This window comes from Anastrepha ludens, chromosome 3, assembly GCF_028408465.1.
Source record: "Anastrepha ludens isolate Willacy chromosome 3, idAnaLude1.1, whole genome shotgun sequence".
NCBI lineage: Eukaryota > Metazoa > Arthropoda > Insecta > Diptera > Tephritidae > Anastrepha > Anastrepha ludens.
In genome coordinates, this window is record NC_071499.1 from 103,418,156 (window position 1) to 103,442,205 (window position 24,050).

General features: G+C 37.2%; 3 protein-coding genes across 10 annotated transcripts in view; 2 read left to right on the forward strand and 1 right to left on the reverse strand.

Annotated features, from left to right (window-relative positions):
* Positions 1-376: 376 nt before the first annotated feature.
* On the forward strand, positions 377-9,852 carry LOC128858640 (uncharacterized). 5 transcript variants are annotated; one of them, XM_054095064.1, is made up of 6 exons: positions 377-603; positions 665-968; positions 1,118-3,148; positions 4,386-4,634; positions 9,247-9,371; positions 9,423-9,852. In XM_054095064.1, the coding sequence occupies exons 2-6, from the start codon at positions 816-818 to the stop codon at positions 9,568-9,570; spliced, it is 2,706 nt and encodes a 901-aa protein (XP_053951039.1). In that variant the 5' UTR covers positions 377-603; positions 665-815; the 3' UTR covers positions 9,571-9,852. The 5 variants fall into 5 exon arrangements, with proteins under 5 accessions (XP_053951039.1, XP_053951040.1, XP_053951042.1 ...); XM_054095065.1 differs by having other exon boundaries at positions 377-551; XM_054095066.1 differs by having other exon boundaries at positions 378-603; positions 9,443-9,564.
* On the reverse strand, positions 9,735-12,143 carry LOC128857628 (calponin homology domain-containing protein DDB_G0272472-like). Its single transcript, XM_054093377.1, has 3 exons — positions 11,777-12,143; positions 10,926-11,438; positions 9,735-10,870 (listed from the first exon to the last, which is right to left on the reverse strand). Exons 1-3 carry the CDS (start codon positions 12,063-12,065, stop codon positions 9,735-9,737), a joined length of 1,938 nt encoding a protein of 645 aa, XP_053949352.1. The 5' UTR covers positions 12,066-12,143.
* Positions 12,144-14,121: 1,978 nt separating this feature from the next.
* Positions 14,122-24,050, forward strand: part of LOC128858642 (inositol hexakisphosphate and diphosphoinositol-pentakisphosphate kinase) — a 69,623-nt gene continuing 59,694 nt past the window's right edge. For 2 of the 4 annotated variants that reach the window (XM_054095076.1, XM_054095077.1), the window contains exon 1: positions 14,122-14,899. In XM_054095076.1, coding sequence (XP_053951051.1) covers positions 14,768-14,899 — 132 coding nt within the window. In that variant the 5' untranslated portion in view covers positions 14,122-14,767. Of the gene's footprint in view, positions 14,900-18,545; positions 19,152-24,050 lie in introns of those variants that run through there. The other 2 variants (XM_054095078.1, XM_054095075.1) reach the window with 2 other exon arrangements.

The following is a 24,050-nucleotide window of genomic DNA, read 5'->3' on the forward strand; positions in this document are numbered from 1 at the left end:
GCATACATCCTCAACAAATTCGAATACTCATATCTGGGCATTTCTTAAAAATCAGAAAATCAGCAGTTTAAAACTTCCGACATCATGGTGAATACATATCGGGTACGACAGCTTCAAACAATTCTCTCTTGCTCAGGAATCCAACTAAAACAACGACATTTTTTACATCTTAAAATGTAGATGAAATTCACATGCTATTTGTTAACTTAAATATAGTGAAAATTTATTATCTATGGAAAATTTGGCTTCTGGTGTCCGTCTCCGTCTCCGTCTAGATATAAAACCGGAATTTTACAACCCTACTACACTGCAGGGCTCTATTGTAATTTTTGTTACTGCACAGCTAAGAAGAAGCATACAACTGACACTTGTCGGAAACGTTTGTAGTTGTTGTGAAAGTTGTTCGTGTATTCATGTTGATTGAATTATTTATTAGCGGGCGCGATTATTTTCATCTAGATTATTTGAATTATTTATTAGTTTTTATAAATAATGGTTATTTCCTACTTCCAGCAATCATAAGAAAGTTCACTGACTGCTAAAAAATTTAGGTTCGTTTTCTTTCATTCACGAGCGGTAGTCATAGGAACGTAAAACGATTAGGTGAAAACAAAAAGTCAATAAATTTGAAATGTTCTTGCTTCATTTTTTATTTTACTTTTAGTACTTTTAGAGATAAAGTGCCAGAACACATTTTCGGAATGATTCAAAATTTAATAGAATGAATTGCGTATAATATCACAGCTAATTTTCTCTAGTACAATATCCTTTTTGTTAATTAAATTAACGACCAAGAAACGGTATTCTCAGTGTATATGTACCTAATTTTTATAATGCAAAAACTGCAAGCAGAGGTAATAAATGCAGCTTCGGCTGGATGCATAAATAAGAGATTATCACCAGTTGCAACGCCACAGAAGTACGTGTCAATGTTCCGCATCGATGGAGTTCCTATTTTACCGCCATTGGTATGTATGTATGATCTAGATCGGCAAGCGTTCGGACGGTAGGAGTATCTTTAGCCCAATATTCCAATTCACGCGCTATTAATCTTATAACAAAAATTAATATTTTTCGATTCATTGTCAGATAGTCATTGTACATATGTTTTTCCTAGATGACACAAGAAAAACGGCGGCAAATGGAAAAATTCAAAGAGAGAGCACTAAAACTAGAACAACGACTGGAAAAAACTCGACGCAGGGGACAAAATTGCAATTTAGAATACGGCACAATGGTTCAGGAGATGAACCAGGAACCAGAAGCAATGGATAATACCCACCAGAGCAGCAGCAGTAGTAGTAGCGCATCTGATCACATAATAGAAGTAGATGTTCAACGTGAAGAAGTTGATACTTCTTATATGTTGCTCTCAGATCTTCTGATTCAAAGCGAAAACGAAAAAAAATCGATTGTGCCTTGTCGGGATTTGTTTAAATTAAATCGTCCAATTCCAAGTGCAGATACCGATCCTGATTTAGAAATGTTAGAACCACATTCATCGGAATCGAATCTTTATCAACGTATGCAAAAGTTGCAAAAATCTGAAACATTGATCTATGATCATCGTTCAAATACAATTTTAACACCTTTGTCAGAGGATGAAATTCAAACGTTCCAACAGCAACAACAGCAAATAAATTTAGATCATTCAGAAGAAAAACAAATTGGATGTAAAGTTGAACGAAATGAGATTGAAGAAAGCGCTAATCTAAATTATCTAACATGTCAGAAGTCGATGGGAAAATGTTCGGATAAAGCATTAAAGAAAATACCATCGATATGCATTGATCCGCCAACTCCAATCTCAAGTTCACGAACTTTTTTTGATGGCATTAATCCACAAAGTAGCATTGATACCATAAATGTAAACAATTACGAAAACTCGAAGAAAGAATTAAACAAATCGTTGATCGAAGAGCTTAGCTCAGATGAAAGTTTTAACTCTATGGGGCTCCCAAAAAATCTTGATCGAGATCTTAAAACTCATCGAAAATTAACTAATATTACCAGCAAAATTCTCAAGTTTGAAAACTTTTCGGCATCGGAAACAAAAGAGGACACACCAAGATGCTCTAATATAAGGCCACCACAGCGATCGGCTACAAGTCCAGCTTTGAAAGCAGCAACTTCGGAGAGATCACAGACAACAACTGTATCGCTGGATGTTGGCCATGTGCCACAAAACGAAAACTGTTTAGTCCGTTCTAATTCGTTTACGTTAGACGGTCCTTCGAAAGCATTGATCGATCATATCCGTCAGCAAAAAGTTACTCCTAAGGATAACTATCCTACTAAACGCTCAAACCTGTTCTCCATGAGTGCTACACGTGATACTGTCGAATCAAAAGCGAAGCGCGTACAAAAATTAGATCTGAAAACACGCTCGATACCAACGCGACTGCAGCTAAAGCCTTCAACTACAAATATTACCTCCCCATCATCTTTGCCTTTCCATTCAGCTAGCAATAAAAATAAACGCTCGCCCTATGAACAAAAAGTCATTAAACCTAAAATTAGTCGCCAACTGAAAAAATCTGTTTCCGGCACAGCCACTATCAAACAAATGAAGCCCAGACCTTCAATGCCAAGCATACAATCGGCCAAAACAGCAACAGAAACTGCGCAAGATAGAACACTGGGCAATCAACATTTTGACGGCATCGAGACTGAACACCGTCAAAAATTTCTCGACTTATTGGCGCATCAAAGACGAGAACAGCAACGCATGCAACAAGTATTCGAGGAGCAACAACGATATTTGCTAGAGCAGCTTGCTGCCAAAATGGGTACCACGCATATTAGTCAAAATATAGTTGGTGGTAGTGGTAACAGGTCGATGGATTATTCGCCGATAGAAAAGTCGGTCTATGTAGAATCTCCGACACTGTCATCGCCAACAATAACTGCCAACAGTTCAATTGTTTCTAATTCAGTGGGTACCATGGATATGATGACGGGCGCATGCGAGCCAACATCTTTAGACCTATCGGCCTGTACATCCGCCACGCCGACGACGTCGCAAAATAGCAATCGATGCACTCCCCGACGGCGCCTTTTTTCATGTGACATCTCTCCCTCTGCATCGATATGCAGCAACAACATAAGTCGCTCGAACGGAGAAATGCCCGGGCCATCAAACAGCCACGTAAGTTTTTCTTAAACAGTGTAGAAAACTAATTGAAACTAACACTATTGCTGCGTATTCGGCGTATTCAAAATAACGGAATATGGTATAGACCAATGTGAATCTATTCAAGGTGGAAGCATTCGAGCAACCACAACATTTTTGAAATTAGAATTATCAGAGGAAAGGAATGAATGACAAATAGATAAAATTAGTTTATCACGCGTTTACATCACAACAACAACTTCCCGTCATTGAATTTTCTATACATTACATTTCTAAATTAAAGGCGACTGGAAGAAGAGGAAATCAACTACTCTAATTACGCCACCTTTTACAGATACGCCTTGGCATAGTCGTATTCATTAGAAGCACATAAACCAGTTGGCAAATTCAAATTTGATGAGTGAAGTTATCACCAGAAAAAATATTATAATCCGTTATTTTGAATACTCCATTTTATTAAGTTAGATAAGTTTCATCGTATTAAATATTAATACTGCATTAGATTATTATGATATGTATTTTACCTCTTCTTCTCTTTAAAAACTTTACACTAATAGTTGATTGCATTTCAGTAAAGTGAAAGCCTTTCAGAAAGATATTCCAGCCTATCGAATAGTCATCAGTTACTTATTTCATAACGGCGATGATCTGTTACTGTGCCTTATCTATTAACCAATCAAGTAACCAACTAAGTCTAGTCATACACTGTATATACATATTTAATATGTGATGAACTGTTAAAAACAAGAAACTTATAAAATTAGCCAAACAATAGCTACCTTTTGGAACTATATCAACAATCATTTTCTCTTTATTCTTTCATAAATTAATTTTGCCTACATTTACGTATTAACTAATGCATTTACAGGCGTACATTTTTTTATAGATTTCAGATTATTTCCTTTTTTCATTTTTAATATCAACTTGCTTACCGTACGTTAAGGCGTAATCAAATGAAATGGATAAATTTAATTAGTATTGTCTTACTGCAATTCAAGATGTTCTTATACATCTTTGAACGGGCAGATATTATACATACATATAATATATATATATATGTTCATAATATATACATATATAACACAGCTACAACGAGTTTTGTAACTGCCTCTAAGTGCCTAAATATCTTTGAAAAACGTTTGAAAATGTTATATAATCAAAAAAAGTTATGGAATAAAACTTTGAATTATACTATTTTCACATTTTTATTGATTGACTTCCGACTCGGAAACTAACCAAAAAAACATAATAGCAAAACGCAGAGAATATTGATGCCTTTGAAGAGTCAAACCGACGAGAGAAAGCAGTGACTATAATTAATGCGCATGTGCGTGGTTATCTGGTGCGACGTCTACTTCAAACTGAGCACATTCAACGTATTGTCCAGACAATTAAAGATACGCTGATATTCGTTTGGAGTCTGCATAGGGAAACCTTGCAGGATCCAATAGAGGCAAACGCTCCTGCTAATATCAAGCTGAAGGCACAACTTTTCAAGCAGGTAAGCTAGTTAATGATTTTTAGACTTGATTCTCTTTTATAGTATAGTATACGGAACTCTGGCGGCCGCCGTAGCCGAATGGGTTGGTGCGTGACTACCATTCGGAATTCACAGAGAGAACGTTGGTTCGAATCTCGGTGAAACACCAAAATTAAAACATTTTTCTAATAGCGGTCGCCCCTCGGCAGGCAATGGCAAACCTCCGATTGTATTTCTGCCATGAAAAAGCTCCTCATAAAAATATCTACCGTTCGGAGTCAGCTTGAAGCTGTAGGTCCCTCCATTTGTGGAGCAACATCAAGACGCACTCCACAAATAGGAGGAGGAGCTCGGCCAAACACCCAAAAAGGATGTACGCGCCAATTATATATATATATACGGAACTCTGGAACACCTACTCTGCCGCTGCCCTGCCCGTAGCAAAACACGAATAAACCGCTTAGGTTCTGCATAATTTTCAAGCTTAGAAAGCGTGGCAGATCAAAAAATTAGCAGCCTACTTAAATTATCTGAATTGTGTATTAAAGACAAAATGTAAAGTTCTTGAACTCTCCATACAAACACTTGGTATTGCTATGGATCAATTTCTGTTCTATGTGCGATCGACAGGGTCAGCCAAGTCCAACCTAACATAACTTATGATGCAATTTTTGATGCAAAATAAATTTTTTTATGAAGTATTTTATCGATTTAGCTTATATTCCAAACGTGCCTCGTGAAGGTCATACGTAGTAGACATATTTGGAAAAAAATTTGCACTTTGCCTGATTCGAGGGCAGATCCGGCAGATGCACAGAAAGTATTCCGTCGTCTCATCCTTCTCTCCACATGCTGGGCAGAGTGCCCTATCTGAGATGCCTACCTTTTTCATGTGCTTCGCCTATAGAAGCTGCCTGCAGTCCCTTTTGCTCTGCGACAGTCGGTCGGACATGGCAGGTAACATTAGTTTTGTCCATGTACAGCCTCTCTCAGTCTGCCCAGCTCGCTTGTGGGTTGAAGTAACCCGTTTGCTAACCGTGGCTTTGATGGTTGTAGAAGGGAGTGATAGAACGGGTTCCGGGCCCTATGTACAAGTACACACATACTTATGTACATGGGCTTAGTAAAACGCGGTAGGAAAGGAGCCTATCATTAGTACACCCTTTAAATTTTTTTAAGGGGGACAGCTCCTCCAGACAACAAGTTTTTCAATAATTTTTTGCGAAAAACTGAGAGTATTTATTATCATAAAATAAATTGCATATTAATATTCATGCTTAAATGGATATAGGTACAACATTTTTTTGAAATAAAAAATTCAAAATTGCGACGCTACAACTCCTCAAACGTGTCTCCTTTAATTTGCGCCGTGGTATTTACAGCCTCTGGTAATCAACTGAAATCAACCAGATAAAAATGTTTCATTAAAATAAGTTATTCCGCTTTGCACTTACCTATTTTTAATAAAAAAATGAAAAATTTGAAGTGATAAAAATTACTCTTTTTTATAGAAATAAAGTGATAATTAATAATACAATATAATTTAACTAATATAAAATCTGAGGTACACGTAAAGGCCAATATGTTAAAGAAAAAATATCCCTGCAAAATTTTAAGTTGATATTTTGATTATTTTTTGAGTTATATTCGACAGCGCGGAGAGAAACGTATTTCGAGAAAAACACGAAAAAAAATTTCGTTCTTACTCGTCCTTCGTTCGACTGACTTCATGGGGACTGTTTAGACTTTCTATTGAGCTTAAATCATTGAAAAGATATTCTTTAGATTGTAAATGAATTTAAAAAAATGGAAAATTGGAAAGTGCTGGAGGAGCTGCCTCCTAATAGTTTTCTTCCGATCGTGACGGCATTTTGAACACTTTATCTTTAATATAAAAAACACTTATCGCACCCTGTAGTACTACAGTGGAGTTAGAAGGGAGCGTTAACCATCGTCCCTTATCTGCTAAGGAGTTCAAACAATCTTATGTACTGCAATGTGCTTTAATTTTGACAGCGAACTTTCATTCGACGAAGATCACTCAGCGATTTAATTCTACTTATGTATAGTGTAATTTGAAACCTAATGAAATTTGATCAAGGCGTATCTATACATAGAAGGTGATATCAGTAGAACAGCTGATTAATTCGCCATGGGCACTTCTGTCAAAAAATTGTGCTTTGTTTACATATTTCGTTGTTTAGATTGATATTATATTCATAATAATCGTGGCGGTTAAATTAAATCCTAACAAATAAAAAACAAACAAAAAAATAATTATTTGGATATTTTGAATTGATATTGAATTATTATTTTATTATAATGTGGATAACTTAACATAAGTAAAGAAATGGTTAAATGTGTGTTGGCGCGAAAAGAATGGAAGGCAAAATGGGTGTTTTTTTTTTTTCAAGTACTCATGTTGGTAAAAACACGATTGGTGTGGAGCAGAACTTGGTGCATGAAATTCGCAGCAAAAGAAAGGATACATATAAGCGGCTCAATTCAGGCCTTATAACTATTATAACCTGTGGGGGAAGGAAGCATTTGTTGCCAGATGCTGTTCGAATAATTTAACGCGACACTCGAAAGACTTTGTTTACGTTTATTCATATTACCCCATTCGTCTTGGAGCCCAAAAAGCAAAAACAAAATAAATTTTATTTTGTTTTTGTACTACTGCTGTCACCTTGAATAAATACGCCTTGCATTTAATCTTTATTTTGTAATTGTACGTCAAAAGAACCATGGCACACGTACAAAGAATGGCCAGTCTTTGCATCTGCGGGGCCCTCAGAACCACACCCACAGATGCACTAAATATTATGCTTAACATTTTACCAATAGAGCAGTACGGTAAGCAAACAGCTGCCAAAGCAACTCTCAGACTAAGAGAAATCGGCCTACTCAGAACGTACCAAAGAGGGCACTCCTCAATTTTAGAACAATTCCCCTGCATTCCCAGCACAACGGATTTCTGTAGGACCAAGGACATCAATTTCGATAAATCCTTTGTCACAGTATTTCCTTCCAAAGAGGAATGGGATAACGGGCTCATTGTCAAGATAAATGACTTAAACATCTACACAGATGGCTCAAAACTGGACAACCAAGTAGGTGGAGGGGTCTACTCCGACAAACTCGGAGTATGCCAATCATTTCGCTTGCCTGATCATTGCAGTGTATTTCAGGCGGAAGTCACTGCCATAAAAGAGGGACTTAAAGAAATAAAAACGAGAGTATTATCCGCAAATGAAGTCTTCATTTACTCGGACAGTCAAGCAGCAATAAAAGCGCTGGAATCAAAAACACACTCGTCAAAAACAGTTCTAGAATGTTTTAAACTACTAGATGACGTATCTAAGTGCTACAAGGTACACCTTATCTGGGTACCAGGCCACAGAAACATTGCAGGAAATTGTAAGGCGGATGAACTTGCAAGAACCGGTACAACGCTCGGTCTCGAACCGGATAAGGCGCTGATACCCATGCCCATAGCCACTTGTAAATTACTTATAGACAGGGAAACCATCAAAAAGGTAAATACAATCTGGCAAAACCTCACAACATGCGAACTAAGCAGACAGACATGGCCGAACTGGAACAGCGGTCGATCGAAGATCTTGCTAAGATTCAACAGAGAATCTATAAGAAAAATGATAGGTGTTTTAACTGGTCATTGTTTAATAGGCAGCCACGCTAGAAGGTTAGGACTCCCGTACTTCGATTTCTGTAGAAGCTGTCTTAATACAGAAGAAGAGGAAACACCTTTTATGTGAGTGTGAAAGCCTAGCTATGAGAAGGCTGCGCACTCTCGATACAGCATTTCTAACCGATGTAGCGGACATAGCCCATCTAAAACTAACGAAGCTCTGCTCGTTTATTAAAGCAACCGGATGGTTTGAAAAGGAACACGTAGAGTAAGGATAAGCTCCAGTGGTATCACAATGGACCTGCCGAAGGTCTAATAAGTGTGTCTTCCGACAACCACCCTACCTACCTACCTAATCTTTATTTAAAAAAGCTGAATACGAAATATGGTAATTCTGGTAGAGGAGTGTAATGAATCTCGACCGTTCGACCGACTTGAAATTGTGTGTAGGCACTTCTTCTTCTTCTTCTTGATTGGCGCTACAACCGCTTATCCGATTTTGGCCGAGTTTAACAAAGCGCGCCAGTCGTTTCTTTCTCGTGCTAACCGGCGTCAGTTGGATCTTCTCCACCTGATCTTTCCAACGCAGAGGCCTTCCTTTTCCTCTGCCACTACCAGCTGGTACCGCATACTTTCAGAGCCGGAACATTTGTTTCCATTCGGACGACATGGTCCAGCCAACGTAGCCGCTGAATCTTTATTCAGACTAAGTACTGTCACTTCAGCAGTATACCTCAAAAATTTTGCGATAATGTTTTAAGCCGTTACAAAAAACAGAGACTGTGTTGTTGTTGTAAAAGCATAGAACGCTACCTACAATCTGTCGTCGTATATATGTGTTTGAAAATTCCAATAATTTCCTGTACTGGAATAAAATATGTATAACCGTTAAATTTGAATTTCCCATATTTGTGTATATGTTTGAATGAGTAAAAACTGAAAAATTGCAGCTGTTATTTTAATTTTTTTCGCTTCTTTTAGTTGACTTCCGCGATACACACACTCCATTTGATTCTCTTTCAAACTTCGGTGACGGAACGCATGGGAATAATTAGTCGTGATCGCAAAAGGATCAAAACCAAAATGCTCACGATGATTATGAAAAGGTGAACAGTCTACGCATTTGAATTAATATTTCATGCCGTTGGCTATTTAAGTTTTTATTATTTATTTGTAGGTCACCCAGAATCCGAAGCTAATATGTGGAAATCCAGTGCATTCGCAAAAGCAAACGGTTTATGTAAACTATCAAATGGCTATATGAATCAGATGTTCAGTCGAGGAGCCAAGCTCCATGTCAAATAAAGACACAAATAACTAACAAAATATTATATGCAAGAAATCATTTGTTGGAAATTGAAAATGCCTGCGGCCCACAAAAAATAATTGAATTTGTACGAAATAAGTTTCACCAATCCAAATCCGACGCAGCTCCCAAAGCAGGCACTTTGTCATGGCATACGCTTCGTCTATTGTTCTTTCGTCGATGGAAATTGATTCATTTTCTTCAGTTCGCCCAGGGAATAGCGCACTTTGCCGGAATTGAGCAATGATTCGCAATCGTCGTCCTTCTTCAATTGAGCCATACGATTACTTGGTTTCAAGCAATCCACTAACCGATTGTCGCATTTTTCTTTGTCATCGTTGCCAGTCTTCTTCGCATCAGCTGCAATTAATTCGGAGATCTTAAGGCAGTTTTCCAGTATGCTGTCCTTAGCACTTCTTTCCATTTTTCCCATTGCCAACGTTTCTTTGCCTATTGGAACAGATTTACTGATGTGCATTGCTTCTGTTGAGCTGTCATGGGCTGCCTTCAATTGCGTCGGTTTCGGTTTGTTTACCAATGTGGCGGATAAGTGATCGACATTCGTCTTACATTCGATTGGCGGGCGTGTGCCAATGTTCACCTGCGTCACCAGATGCCTTGGGGTTTTGCGTTCACAATCGATGCCACGCTCACGTTTATACTGTTGTACCACCTTGACGAAGGGATATAATGGTCGATCCTTTTTGTGTGCATCCTCCATGAGATTGCGTGCATATTCAAAGAAGTACTTATCCTCTCGCTCTTCTTTGTTGTCCTCACAGGTGGGGCGCATTAGTTCCTTATCTTCGTTTTCAACGCGTTTCTTGAGTTCAAGCTGTTCCTTTAATGAGGCACGCGTTTCTTTTATTTGAGTAAGACGCTTTTGCTGTTGTGCCTCCTCAAACAGACGATTTACTTCACAGTTCTTAAAGCGGGTGGCCATATCGTAACGCTTTTCTTCCTCGGCGCGACGTTTAACTTCCTTTTGCTGCTGCAGTTCGCGCATATATGCTTCTATACGTGCCTGTTTTGCCGCCTTGTCCTTACGTATTTTTTCTTGCTCCTCAGCCGTGAATTTCAGTTGCATGCGACTAATATCACGACGCACGCGCTCATCCTCCGCTGCGTCTGTCTTAGCCTGAATACAGCGGAAGAACTGAGCCTGCATCTCTTGTTTCTTCTCTTCACCGTAGATTAGTTTCTTCGCTTCTTCCTCCTTTTTGACGACATCCATGTCCAATTTGCCCAGATTATAAACACAACACAAGCGATCCTCAATCTCTTCGGTCATACGTTCCCCTGAAATGTGAGAGAAGGTTAAAAAGCACAATTTAAACTAGCTACGATAACGTACTTAATCTACGTTGCTCTACCATTTTCATGGCTTCTAGTGCATTTTTGCGCAGTGAAGCTCTTTTTTTCTCCATAATAGCTTTCTCTCTTTCGATTTGTGCCTTGATTTCCTGATCCATTGCCTCTCGTATGGCCTGTTGCTCCTTGATGAGCTGCTTTTTGTGCTCCACGCGCTGTTTGTAGGACTCGTTGATTGTTTGAAGCATCTCCTTCTTGTACGTGTTCATGTTCTGTTCGCGTTCCAATTGTCGCAGTTGGTCCTCTTGCATGAACGCAAACGCTTGATGCTCACAGGCTAACTTATCCATGCATTCCTGCCGTTTAATAGCCTTTTCGAACTCTTTATTTATATTGCGTTGAACGTTTCGCGCACGAAGTACTTCGCTTTGCATGGCCGCTGAGTGTAGATCCTTGGGTCCGGGCTTTAGTTGTTCCATTAAATTTTGCGCCTTAGCCAGTCGCTCGCTTCTTTCTCGTTCCTCGTTTTCCTTCGACTGATGGATGTCCTCCTGCACTAAATAGATGAATAATACACGATAAAGGAGTTAGAATTTACTTTTTAGCTTACACTGGAAACTAACAAGGAATTCAAAAAATTTCAATTTAGAAAATTTCGTGTATTGTATATGTATTGAATTTTTTAGCATACTTTCAGCATATTTTATTGAAATTGGGAATTGGGTTTGTCGTATGTTTGTAATCAATGTATTAACTGAGATTTTCGTATAAATATTGCATCTGGGAGTCGTGTATTGAACAGTATAGGCAACTTTTTTTGGATTTGGTGCTTGCTGGCATTTTTTGGCATTGATTTTACGTGATTCGTTCTATACATTAATGATGATGCCTTACTTTTTGTAATTTTTTGTTCCATATTCGCCTTGATCTCAGCCAGCTTCTCATCTTGAGTCCTTTGTATGTTGCCCTTAAAATGTGCTACCAATTGATCCGATCCCTCCTTCAAATATTCCTTATATTTCTGTTCTTCTTCGATTTCTTTCTGAGCTTGCAACTTTTCCACCTGATTGGCATTGTTTAGCAACTTATTGAAGCGCTGTGACGAGAGCACTATAGGCTTTTTATTGCCAATTTTCGGTAATTCGATCGGGGCTTCTTTACCGCGCGACACGCAATTTATCATTGTGAAATACGTTCAAAAAAGCTTAGTCTTGCAAAACGATTTCAATCGTTATTTTTCGTAAAAACTCAGAACGCGATTTTCTCTTCCTTGGCTTCCAAAAATTAATTTTTGACTATGAGAAAATTCCAAAGTTTCTAATGAATTCTAACGAAAAGGTTGCTACGGTTGCCGTAGTGATACGGCGAGGTAACAAGTGCTGGATGGGTAGGTTAAATGGTTGACTGGGATAATTTAAAAATTATTAAATTGTTTCGTGAAAAAAGCAACTGTTGGTGCTTGATTATATGAATAATTCTAGGCAAAATATTTTAGGTGTGGAGCTATGAAAAAAAAACGTTTAGTTAAGCTAATACCTTACTCATAAATTTAAAAAACTATGAAAGCTTCAGTTTGCTTTTTTTTATATGGCTATGAACTCCCACTTATTCCAAATAGACGCCGATATACACAATAATTGCCTGGCACGTGAAGGTACCACTCACGACACCAACTACCTCTTCACCTGTTTAAACTTACTCATCTATCACTCCTCGCCCTGTGGCCCACCCCGGCGAAACAGCTGGTTTCCGAGATTTTCCATTCCATTGATGACAGCGACTGATGATTTCAATATTCTAAGCAAGGATTTGTAAGCTACTACAACAACAACAGCCCAAATTTGGGTCGCTCGTTTGCTCCAATTTCAATTTATTATTGCCTCTCTAAGTAAAGGAAAGAAAATAGAATGAGATATTGTTAATTGTTATCACCAAAAAAAGAAAAGCTTGTGGTATTTTCCGAATTTAATTTAATTTATTTTCGTATTTTAAATCGAAATAAAAGAACGAAAATTCAAATTGATTGGGCAATTTTTATTATTTACATGGCAGCTGTAGTAGACGTCGCAAGGTCTTATGGTTTTCTTGCCTTGCCCCGTCCATCGCATCTCTTGGATGGCAGTGATGTCAGCCTTTACTCTCACGAGGACATCAACCAGCCGGGCAGAGGCACCTTCCCCATTAAGGGACCGGACATTCCAGGTGCATGCCCTCAAATCGTATTCCTTGTTTCGTTTGCAGGGGTCGTCATCAGTGTTGGAAGTTCTCAAATAACTCAAAAATACAATTAACATAGTTCCGTAGAGCAGATAGAATCAACAACTTCCGACTGAGTTTCAATGCAATGTTCTGGCAATTGCATTGAAATTCACTCGTAAGTGAATTACCGAAACTGCCTGATTATATGAAAAATACTCATAAATGCCAACTTTCGAACCTTAAAAAAATTATGTACAATGATGAAGCTCATTTTGAATAATTCATATGGAAACCTCGGCCATTTCCGTTGTATACCATGCGTCAGTGGTTCTTTGAAGCTGTTAAGTATTGTCACAACCGATTCGGTGTGAAATAGTATACATTTTTAATTGTATTGAGGTCGAAACTTTCAACCATTCTAGCATTATGTTTGAGTATAAATTCTTCTTCAAAATATTTACAAATACCAATCTATAAAGTAGGGGACTGAGTGCAGAAAGCCCTCTCTTCTAATTATTGATATTTTCCAGGGGCCCGATTTGCACAATAACGGGTCATAGAGTGAATAACTACTAATGCTAATATGCAAATAAAGATATATTTCTTTGTTACAGTGTAAGTGCGCTGCTATTAATTTTTTTCTTTTTTCTTTTGAACTTAATTTAATTTAGATACTAAACAGCTGCCTTGAGAATAGAACAGGGAATACAGGGCAAAACTTAATATGTGACATGTTTTGTTTTTGCTATTCATATATATCTGGAGGTCCACGCCGTGAGTAGAAGCTTTTACTCCGTGTTGTATACCTATATAGCTTTTGCTCACGATGTACATTCTTGGCTTTTGCTGACGTCAAATGTTGGTAAACAAAAAGCAGCTGACTGCATCATACAAAACAAAAACTTGAAATTTGTTTGGAAGAATTTTAATACAGCTGATTTCTGCAAAGAGCTGCACATTTAATGTCAACATAAACTTGCACAGAAATGTCAAACAGTCGCTCTGCAAAGCAAAGCAAAAAAAATCAACATGTGTACATTTTGACAGCCAACCAATTTTTTTGGACAACGATTTTGCGAGTTTCGTCGGCTAGTCTATTTGATTACATTTGGCTAGACGAAAAGTTTATGTTAAAGTGAGAGGATATTTATTTGTGAAAATTTTCTACGATACGATTTGGATGAAAAGTATTGGAAACTTATGTAATTGGCGTTAGATATATTAATGGAGAGTTTGAAATGTTGCTAAACGCAAAAGAGTGGTATCAAGCTTGCTAATGATAAAAAATCAATAGCTATGCAAAGTGAAAAAAGATGCAAGAAGAAGGCTGTAAAGTGATTTTTCGTAGAAAATATTTGTGTGACGAAGCGTTATATCCCATGTACTACAGTATTTATAATACAATTAACCGACAAATTGGAACTACGTGGGCATTAAAATCCAATTTATTAATATATTAAAGAACTCCTCAATGTCAAATACGCATATACATATGTATGTATGTGCTGTGAACGACCAGTCTTCGCACTAACCTCGTAATTCACCCTTTCCATCCTTTGCATGTGAATGCCTTTGACATACATAACTATAAAACACGTAGAGCATTAAATAGGAAATTAACACGCTTTAAGCTTACTAAAAACAACATCGAAGGGCACAGAAAGGGTGAACATCGGCAGAAGCATCATGTCCTACACAGAATTGGAATCAGGTTACCAGGACTTACGGCAATCGTCGCAGCACGCACAATCTCAAACGCAGTCCTTTTCAAGCGAACGCAGTAGCCGTTCTGGATTTTTTGTTGGCAGTGATGGCAATGTAAAAATTCCCAATTCTATATAGTACCTATTAATTCTAAAACATATTTTTATAAGTACATGTGCACATATACATTACATGTGTTTGCCAAATGAAAACATTGGTAAAAAGTATACATACATACATAAGTGGGAGTTTTTAAATTACTATACTCAATTTCAATTATGTATCACTTCAAAATCGATATTTTAATATTATTGGCCTCTGCGTTATATGCGCAATATTAACACTACGTTCTGCCTGGCTAGCTTCTACTCCATTCGGTCATCCTGCGTCAGATAAAATTGGAAGAACAGTGCCATATTGCTGATTGGTCTAGCTAATAACGCATTGGATGTTGTTTTAGTCACAGATTTATTTATAATCTACATCCGTAACCAATTGCATCATTTGCACCTAATTTTACGTTTCTTTGCAGCATAAATTGGTACTATTCTCCGAATGGCTCGTTTAATATAAACTATCACTGATTTCTTGAATATTTTACGAAGTGGACGGCACTGACTTTCGCGATATAAGGACGCATAGACGGATGGAAAAAGCAAAGCCTTTTTCACTCTAGTTTTAAGTCAATGTCATATTTCGTGCTTAATAGTAGAGAACATCCACTATATTGGTAGTTTTTAATGTCCTAATACCCGAGCACTACTTAGTAAGTAATTTTGAAGGTAGAGTTTGCGGTTAAACTGAAAAATCCTTTTTTTTTATTAATTTTTTACGTCCTTCCGTGTGGGTGGGAGTAATTTAAAGTATGTATTTTTGTAGCGAATATTGCATTTCTGCCTTTGACTTATGCACATATGTACATACATATATACTAAATGGGGCCATTCCGGTAAAGTAAACTCGATTGTTATGAATGCGTAGGTCAGGGGCACTTTGTACTAATTAGCAACTTTCGGATTACAATTCATGTGAAACGTGCTTTAATTTTAAAGAACTATATTTAAAACTTGTCATTGGCACTGTGCTAATCGCATTGGCTCAGATAGAATGTTTTTTACGTGAGTACCTGCTGGCGAGAGCTCTAACTCACGGCACCCAAAGGCACACGGATCCAAATCAATAACACAGGCCGACAAAATTTAACCAACATTCAGACCCAGAAACCAGACTATATATTTCCGAAGGTTTATGATGCGCTGAATCCAAATCTGGCCTCAGAATTGCTCTATCAGCTCTGGTTTTCGAGATATCCTAACCTAAAAGTGCAAAAAACCCCATTTTTGCCCATATTTGAGGTTATGTAGCCTTGCAGATGTTTTCTTTCACCAAAATTAAAGGATGGCATCTTTAAATACAATCCTTCTTTTTTCAAATGGCGTTTTGTTTGCTCAAATATCATTTTTTTTCGCAGAGATATCGCATTTTGAAATTTTCATGTTTCGAAATTTTCCTACACCTGAAAATCGATTAAGATAACATAGACATGATATATTCGATTACTAATTTTCTTGAATTGAGTCTTATTTTTCTTAAAATTTTGTCTCACACCATAAGTGTGCTGACTCACCACATCCCTACACTATCTAACCTTTGGGTACCGAGTCACACACAGCCCTAACCCCTAGAAACCACCCCTATCATACCGCGAGCAGGCTAACCCACATAACCGCAAGCAGGCTTTCCCACAAACTCCAAATTTACATACTATTAATCCATATATTTCAGGCCCTCAAACCCAAGAAAATTAGTAAGCGACTATATCATGTCTATGTTATCTTAATCGATTTTCAGGTGTAGGAAAATTTCGAAACATGAAAATTTCAAAATGCGTTATCTCTGCGAAAAAAAATGATATTTGAGCAAACAAAACGCCATTTGAAAAAAGAAGGATAATATTTAAAGATGCCATCCTTTAATTTTGGTGAAAGAAAACATCTGCAAGGCTACATAACCTCAAATATGGGCAAAAATGGTGTTTTTTGCACTTTTAGGTTAGGATATCTCGAAAACCAGAGCTGATAGAGCAATTCTGAGGCCAGATTTGGATTCAGCGCATCATAAACCTTCGGAAATATATAGTCTGGTTTCTGGGTCTGAATGTTGGTTAAATTTTGTCGGCCTAGTTCCATTAAACACGAAAGATACGATTATCGTAAAAACTCAAACTAATAAATTAATTTTAGTTATCAATCCGAATTTTGCATGGACAGAGAAGCAGATATTAGTTTAAATTATTTCGGATACTTTTCCTTGTAGACTAGTGTAATCAATGGTCAGGACCCCAACAAAATTTGTTACCAATTGGCAGTGTGGCATGGACACTGCCGTTCTATGGGTCCCGGCACCCGGTTGCAATGCAACTCCACATTGGCCTAAAACCTACCCGCGCTTTAGGTCTTAACCACAGCCACCACGAAAACCTCCCCAAACAACAGGTCAGAGCGAACTCTGAGGGCTCCTGTTCCCCGTGGTACCGAGTTATGGTTTTCGGTGAGACAACGTACCCGAAGACACTGGTGGACCTAGATTTTAGTCGCCTACGGCAGCCATACCTTACCTCGGGCATATTCTAACCCCTGCACCGCTGGGGGAGATTGACCTCTACAGTAGGCGTTTGCATTTCTGTTTAAAAGAATATAAATATCAGTTGCTGTCGCTGTTGGTGTTGTTCTGGCATCTTGGGAATTAGCCGATTTTTGTTGCTATCGAATTGCTACCATCTATTGAGCTGGTAACAAAAATCACAATTGCAGAGAATACGGAAATATGCTGGTGTTTTTATTTGCCGACACAAACTTTTTGCAGTATAGACCGAATGACCTAATCTAATCACGCGTATTTAATCAATGAAAATAATATTTGTTTTATTTTTTAGTGGTTTGGGTGAAAATGCTAGTGTAAAAGTATATTGCTAGAAAAGTGCACATTAATTTTCGCATTGAAAGGCTGCTTAGGGTAGCCTTGACCGCTTTTGTCTTCGAGCCGACGTCTCATTATTAATCTTATAAATTATTGCAATTTTTATCAACAACACTAACAAATGATGACAACTTGTGTTTCATATAATATAATATATATAAATCCGATTTTATTACAGCCGTTGAAAAATACTTAAGAACGAAACCCAGTTTTCTCTATTTAAAATTTGTTTAATAAAAAATCACTTTAGTATTTTGCTTATTAGGTTTTATTTGATAAAATGAGAATGTTTTAAATCTTTATCAGTATTTTTATCTAAGATAATATTGTACATTTTTTACTTCATGTGCAAAAGTTAATACAAATCGAAAATTCTTCGAGAAAAATACTTAAGGAGGAATTAAAATAATAGTCAAATCATAAAAAATGCAGGCGAAAGGGAAAAGTATACATTATAATTTTGTTGAAAATCCCTTTTGCTTTATTACTAATGCACTGGACCTTTGCATAGATATTATTAAATCTCTACAACATTCAACAGAAATGGAATCCCTTGCTTTTTGGCCTTTTCAAATAACTGATCCAAATTTATGATATTATGTGTACTGAATGTATGTTTTACGTCATTTCAACGATGTTCTATTGGATTTAAGTCGGCACGCGAAGATGCCCAGTCCAGAACAGTGATCAGATTGTCTTCGAAAAAAATGTTTGCCCCACCAGAAGTGTGCTTCGACATTAACAAATCATTTTAACTCCAAATACTTTATTCTTTACATATTTACCAGTTACAATATAAAACAAGAACCAATGCACAAAATTTTGGATAAAGACCGTTCTTAACTATATTTCTCACAAAAATATCAGTCCTACTAAAACTACGAAAAATTAATGGGACCTCTCCAAGAGAAATAGAGAAATAAATGCATTTCAATAAATGTGATGACGCAAATATATTCAAGCGCAAAAAGTACCGGTACGGCACCGTACTCGATAAAACATGCGCATATAAGTTTGCCAACGCATCGTTCTTAAGTATTTCTCACCAGCTGTATATAATAAAACTTATGAGTAGGTAATAACAAGGACTAATACAAAAACCTGAACAGCGAAAAATAAATCAATATGCGTTAATGCAAAAATACGAAAACTTAACTCATCGCTATGGGCAACAGTTTGGACAAATTCGTCTTTAATGGCGGCTACCCCGGTAATAGTTGGGAACGTCGCCACCAGAGTGCACGGTCACCACAACATCAACATAAGCAGTGTTTGGAAGAGCTTCATTACTTCCGCCAACAACAATCGAACGCACCGAATGCACAAATGGTGGGCGATTGTAATATGAAGTCATTGATACACGTCAATTCAACGCCAAATCTTGGGGGTTCGTATCGTTCGCTAGCTGTGACTAAATCCAAAACACGAGACAATTAAATACGATATTCGTATTTATTTACATACATACGTACGTATAGCATTGTGCAAAACCTAATATTATGTGCTGCCCTTCTTTTAGTCTGCTTATTTCGATTATTATTTGAATAACTAATATTCAATAAGTTGGTATAACGGAGTTGCTACAAGTGATAAAATTAACTAATTATTGAGTTAAGTTCTAAGGAAATTCGATCAAAACAGGTATTGTATGGAAATCGAAACCAATTTTTCATGTTTGCTGTAACGTTTCTTTTGAGTTCAGAGTAGTTTGCGCTGGATGTATTTAGTGAGCCATATCTCATGGTATAAGATACATACGTACAAATATATAGCATCAAGTCATATTAAAATATTTCTTTGCCAGTTTTGTTTTTCATGAAGCCACATCGAAATTGGAGGCAAAATGCGAAAAATTCGATATTTTTTCAGTACCACTAGACCGAGCTGAAAAGTCGAAGCCGGTGACCAAAAAAATGTCTGCTGTTTATGGATCCAAGATATGTAGTATCGAATGTAATCCGTTTGGTAGGCCAATCGCTGAAAATGTTGACAAAATCGTGGAAATATGGAAAGCCAAAAAAAAAAATATTTGGGGAATGCTGCTGTCGTGACAGTCCTTGGCCGGATAAAAGCCCGTGTTGTTTCGGCAACAGAACCGACCGTCGTGGAGTCTGTTCGACTTGCTAACACTTTCAATTGCCAAGAAACTAAAGATAAGCACGAAAACCATTTGGAACTATTTGCATACGGTTGGTTTCAAGAATAAACTGATTTTATGAAAAAAATCTTTTAGATCGAAGCCTGTGATTCTTTGCAGAAACTTTACAATAAAGTCGTTTTTTTTTGAGGGGTGGTAACTGGCAGTGAAAACAGACCACATACAAAAAACAGCCAAAAGAGATTTTGGCAAAATAGCAGTGAGCCGTCTCTAACGGGACTCTCTTCCTTTGGATCCAACCTGTCGAAATGGCAGATGCGTTAGAGGAAGACGACCGGTAACTACTTCCCACATGGTTCAGTAAGCTGCTACAACAACAACAACATCTAGAAGATTTTGGTGTGTGTTTGGTGAGACAATCAATTCAACTGAATATATTGAAGCAGACTACTGGCCAAAATTGGTAATATATATAAAATGATATTTATGCGAATCAAAACAACGCCATGCCGCACAGATCTTTAACGACGCGCTAGAAGCTGCACATCCACCATTTACTCTAAAAGTGACGATTATCACCTAATTAAGCATTTGCAAAATAGAATGGTCAAAAACTGGCCTCAAAAAAGATTCCACAGGCATCATCATGAGCTGATTAAGTTTTTTACCAATATAGACAGGGTCCACCCGTTGAAACAGCTTGTTTCCTCGTTAGATGGTATAGACAATAAAGGAATGATGACTGCACTACACTAAGCATGGCTTTATGAACTTCTACAACAACAGGACCCATATTGAGTCCAATTATATTATGTTAATTCTTATCCTCGTAATAAGCAAAACTGATTTCAAAACTTTTTAATTGATCTAATATGTATTGTTTGGTAGAAAGTAGGGAGGGTGGTACCATTGATGATACCCGTGATACCCGCTAGCATAGGTGGTCTAATCACCCGATATTTTTACTTTCCCTCTTAGTGAAGACTTCCACCAAGTGTATTCGTGCAGTACCGCCACAGTCCTTAACACCATAGCACTCATATAAATTGTGCCCTTATCCAGAAACGCGGGAAACAATTCGCTATAGATTAGTGGGGAGTGCTGTTAAAGTAGCAGTTATTGACCGGATATAAATTCGGATCGTATCGTGAGAACGCTGTAAAGTTTTCAAATCGCTAGCTTGTGGCAATAACAAAGAAACGTTAATCGCAGCATACAAAGCAATTGGTCGACCGATGTTTAACTATGCAATTCCAATTTTGTAGCCAGGAACGAACACCAGCGAGACCCTTATGCTCCTCGTTTAAGGAGAATAAAAAATGTTCCTCACTTTAGCCCCACCCTGTCGAAACAGTCCGTTTCTTGGACCTACCGCTAAATGAGATTGACAATGATGACGATTAATGTTTTCACCGCTCTAAGCAGGACTCCGCAAGCTGCTACAAGAGCAAGGAAAACCTTGTTCAACTCCCCCTCTAACAGAACTCTAAAAGTACGTTTACACATGCAGTAATTGAATCAGCAGATTAGCTGTTTGAAAAGGTATTTCTTCAAATAAATTGGTTTGGTGGAATATTTTATTGTTTTTGGTTTGTTTAATTATTACTAACGATATGAAGAACAGACAAAGAGAAGCAATAGTTAATTTAATTGCGCAATTTGCTGCTAGTAACAGACAGTTGAAGGAAATTCGTAAACGACGTCTACTGAGGTTGAAAAAAATCATGGCAGCAATGCGCACACGAAATTGGAAACTACATTTTATACAATAACAGGCCAAAGCGGCCGGAGTGCATAATTATTAATAATATCCAACCAAACTTTTATTAGAGTTACGTCTACAAACGTCTTTTCTTTGTTTTTTTTATATAGTTTTTACATTGACGTTTCTCCTTACTCATCGTTACTTAATAATAATTATAGACAAAAAAAGTATTTTATAATCTAAGATTATTTTATAATCTCGGATTTCGGGAAAGAAATTTTATATGGCTAAACTCGTTTTCGGATTGGGAGTTAAGCTCGAAAATGTAGATAATCTTGTTATATGTGAACTTATAACTAACAGAAATTGTTATCCAGTTGCCTCGTGATACCCGCCTGACGCTGGCGGTGACTGCTTTCCTAAAAAAAAAATAAAAATTGCTCACCTCTATGTATAGAATTTATATGTGCAAACCGACACATTTTTTCGGGTGAATCCCCATTAAAATTTCATGTAAAATATTAGGTTGGGAAAAAAGAAATACATTATTTTCTCATCAGATGGCTGTAGTGATCGATACAGAATAGATCCAACAATTTTTATGCTCGTATGCTCAAGGTGATATTTCTCATTAAAAAGATTCTTTTGCTATTTTTTGTTTGCTCTATTTAGTTGTGAGTTACAGGGTGTTAACGATGGAAGTCAACAAAGAGAAAACTCGGTACATTTTAAAGTTTTTCTATGGTTAGTCGTCGTAGCATCACCCAGGAGTTAAAGATCAACCGTGAAACAGTTTTAAGGGGTTATATACACGTGTAAGGCTGAAAAATCATGTTTTTTTGAGAATTTTTTAAAAAGAACGATTTTATTAAACAAATACAATTTTTAATTATTCAAATAATGTCTACTTTAAAGTTAATTATAGCACGTAAAGTTAGTGATAATATTGAAGTGCACGGCTCCTGCAGATGATCTCCCAAGCGTCATCCGACAAAATATCTCCGGTTTGGATTATCTGAAATCGAAAAACCAATTAGATTCTTTTTGTGGATAAATAAAGATAAAGTAGTAATCGAAGGAAAAAAAAATCGAATTTTCTACAAAAATTTTCGCGAAAAATTGCCTAAAAAAATAGAAAAAATCATCAGAATTCTCTTATTCCTTCGACTAATACCTGGAGAATATATCTGAGAAGGTTGTGTTAAAATTTCAAGACGATCGGTTCAGCCGTTTTTGAAAAATCGTGTCCACCGGCTTCGAAAACACGGTTTTGAGAAAAATGCGTTTAAAGTTTGAAAAGCACTTTACATAGGGTCGAAATTCTCTGAAACGCCTTTTCAAATTTGCGTGTAACTTCGAAAATATTCACCGGAACGATATTAAATTTTTTGTGTGCATTCTTAAATATATGTACATTAAAAAAATAAAATAAAAACAAAATCGATTTTTTGAAAATTCTAACTGTATATAAAACCTTAAACCATTTGCGCAAAGCTGGATTCAAAAAGCAGCTCGATGTATGCCATACTGTGACATACCAATAACACCAAAAAACATGATGGATTGTATTTTCATCTGTAAAGCCTTGGCCAAACGGAATGAAATCGAGCCATTTCTTAAACCAATGGTAACTGGTGATGATTAATGGGTCATATACGACAATATTGTGCGAAAACGACCGTGCTCAAAGCGTGATGGAGCAGCACAAACGGTAGCCAAACTCGGGCTAACGGCCAGGATGGTTCCACTGTGTATTTAATGGGGCTTGAAAGGAATAATTTATTATGAGTTGCTTCCGTATGGCCAAACACTAAATTTAGATATCTATGGCATTGTCAAAAACTGGACCGTTTGAAGCTAGCGATCGGCCAGAATTGGCCCACAAGGTGTGTTGTGTTCCATCAGGCCAACGCAAGGCCAAACACGTTTGTAGTGATTCGCCAAAAACTCCTGGAGCTTAGTTGGGAAGTTTTAATGCATTCAAAATGAAGTCCGGACCTGCACCAAGCGATCACCATCTTTTTCTCTCATTGCAAAGCTTTCTGAGTGATAAGAAATCGGTACCAAGAGAAGATTGTGAAAATTGATTACAATACTTTCATAAGAGAGGTACGAGTATTATGAAGCTACTTTTAAAATGGCAACAAATTATACAACAAAAAGGTGCATATTTGACCCAAATCGGACAATCCGAAATATCTTAATCCTCCGTTGGACACCTTTTTCAAAACCTTCGTTTGGGCACCGGGTCTGGTCTTTTTTCGACCTGTTCGAAGATCTTTTTTAAAAGTTTATGTCCATAAATCGATACAAAATTAAATTTAAGTTGTTAGTTATAATAGAAATATGTTAAATTCACGTCCAAAGTCGAAAAAGCCACTCCGGCCATGCCCGGGTGCCCTACGGAGAATTAAATAAAGTTTTGAATTTCACGCAAAAAACATGTATTTCGTTTTCCCCAAACTAATAAGTGAGAATTTCGT

Excerpts from the sequence above, each read along its gene's own strand:
- LOC128858640 (XM_054095064.1), top strand. The coding sequence starts at position 816 with ATGTACCTAATTTTTATAATGCAAAAACTGCAAGCAGAGGTAATAAAT. Across the intron at positions 3,149-4,385 it reads CCGGGCCATCAAACAGCCAC|CAAAACGCAGAGAATATTGA; the intron begins GTAAGTTTTTCT and ends AAAACATAATAG. Across the intron at positions 9,372-9,422 it reads CTCACGATGATTATGAAAAG|TTTTTATTATTTATTTGTAG; the intron begins GTGAACAGTCTA and ends TGGCTATTTAAG.
- LOC128857628 (XM_054093377.1), bottom strand. The coding sequence starts at position 12,065 with ATGATAAATTGCGTGTCGCGCGGTAAAGAAGCCCCGATCGAATTACCG. Across the intron at positions 11,439-11,776 it reads GGAACAAAAAATTACAAAAA|TGCAGGAGGACATCCATCAG; the intron begins GTAAGGCATCAT and ends TCATCTATTTAG. Across the intron at positions 10,871-10,925 it reads GGTAGAGCAACGTAGATTAA|GGGAACGTATGACCGAAGAG; the intron begins GTACGTTATCGT and ends CTCACATTTCAG.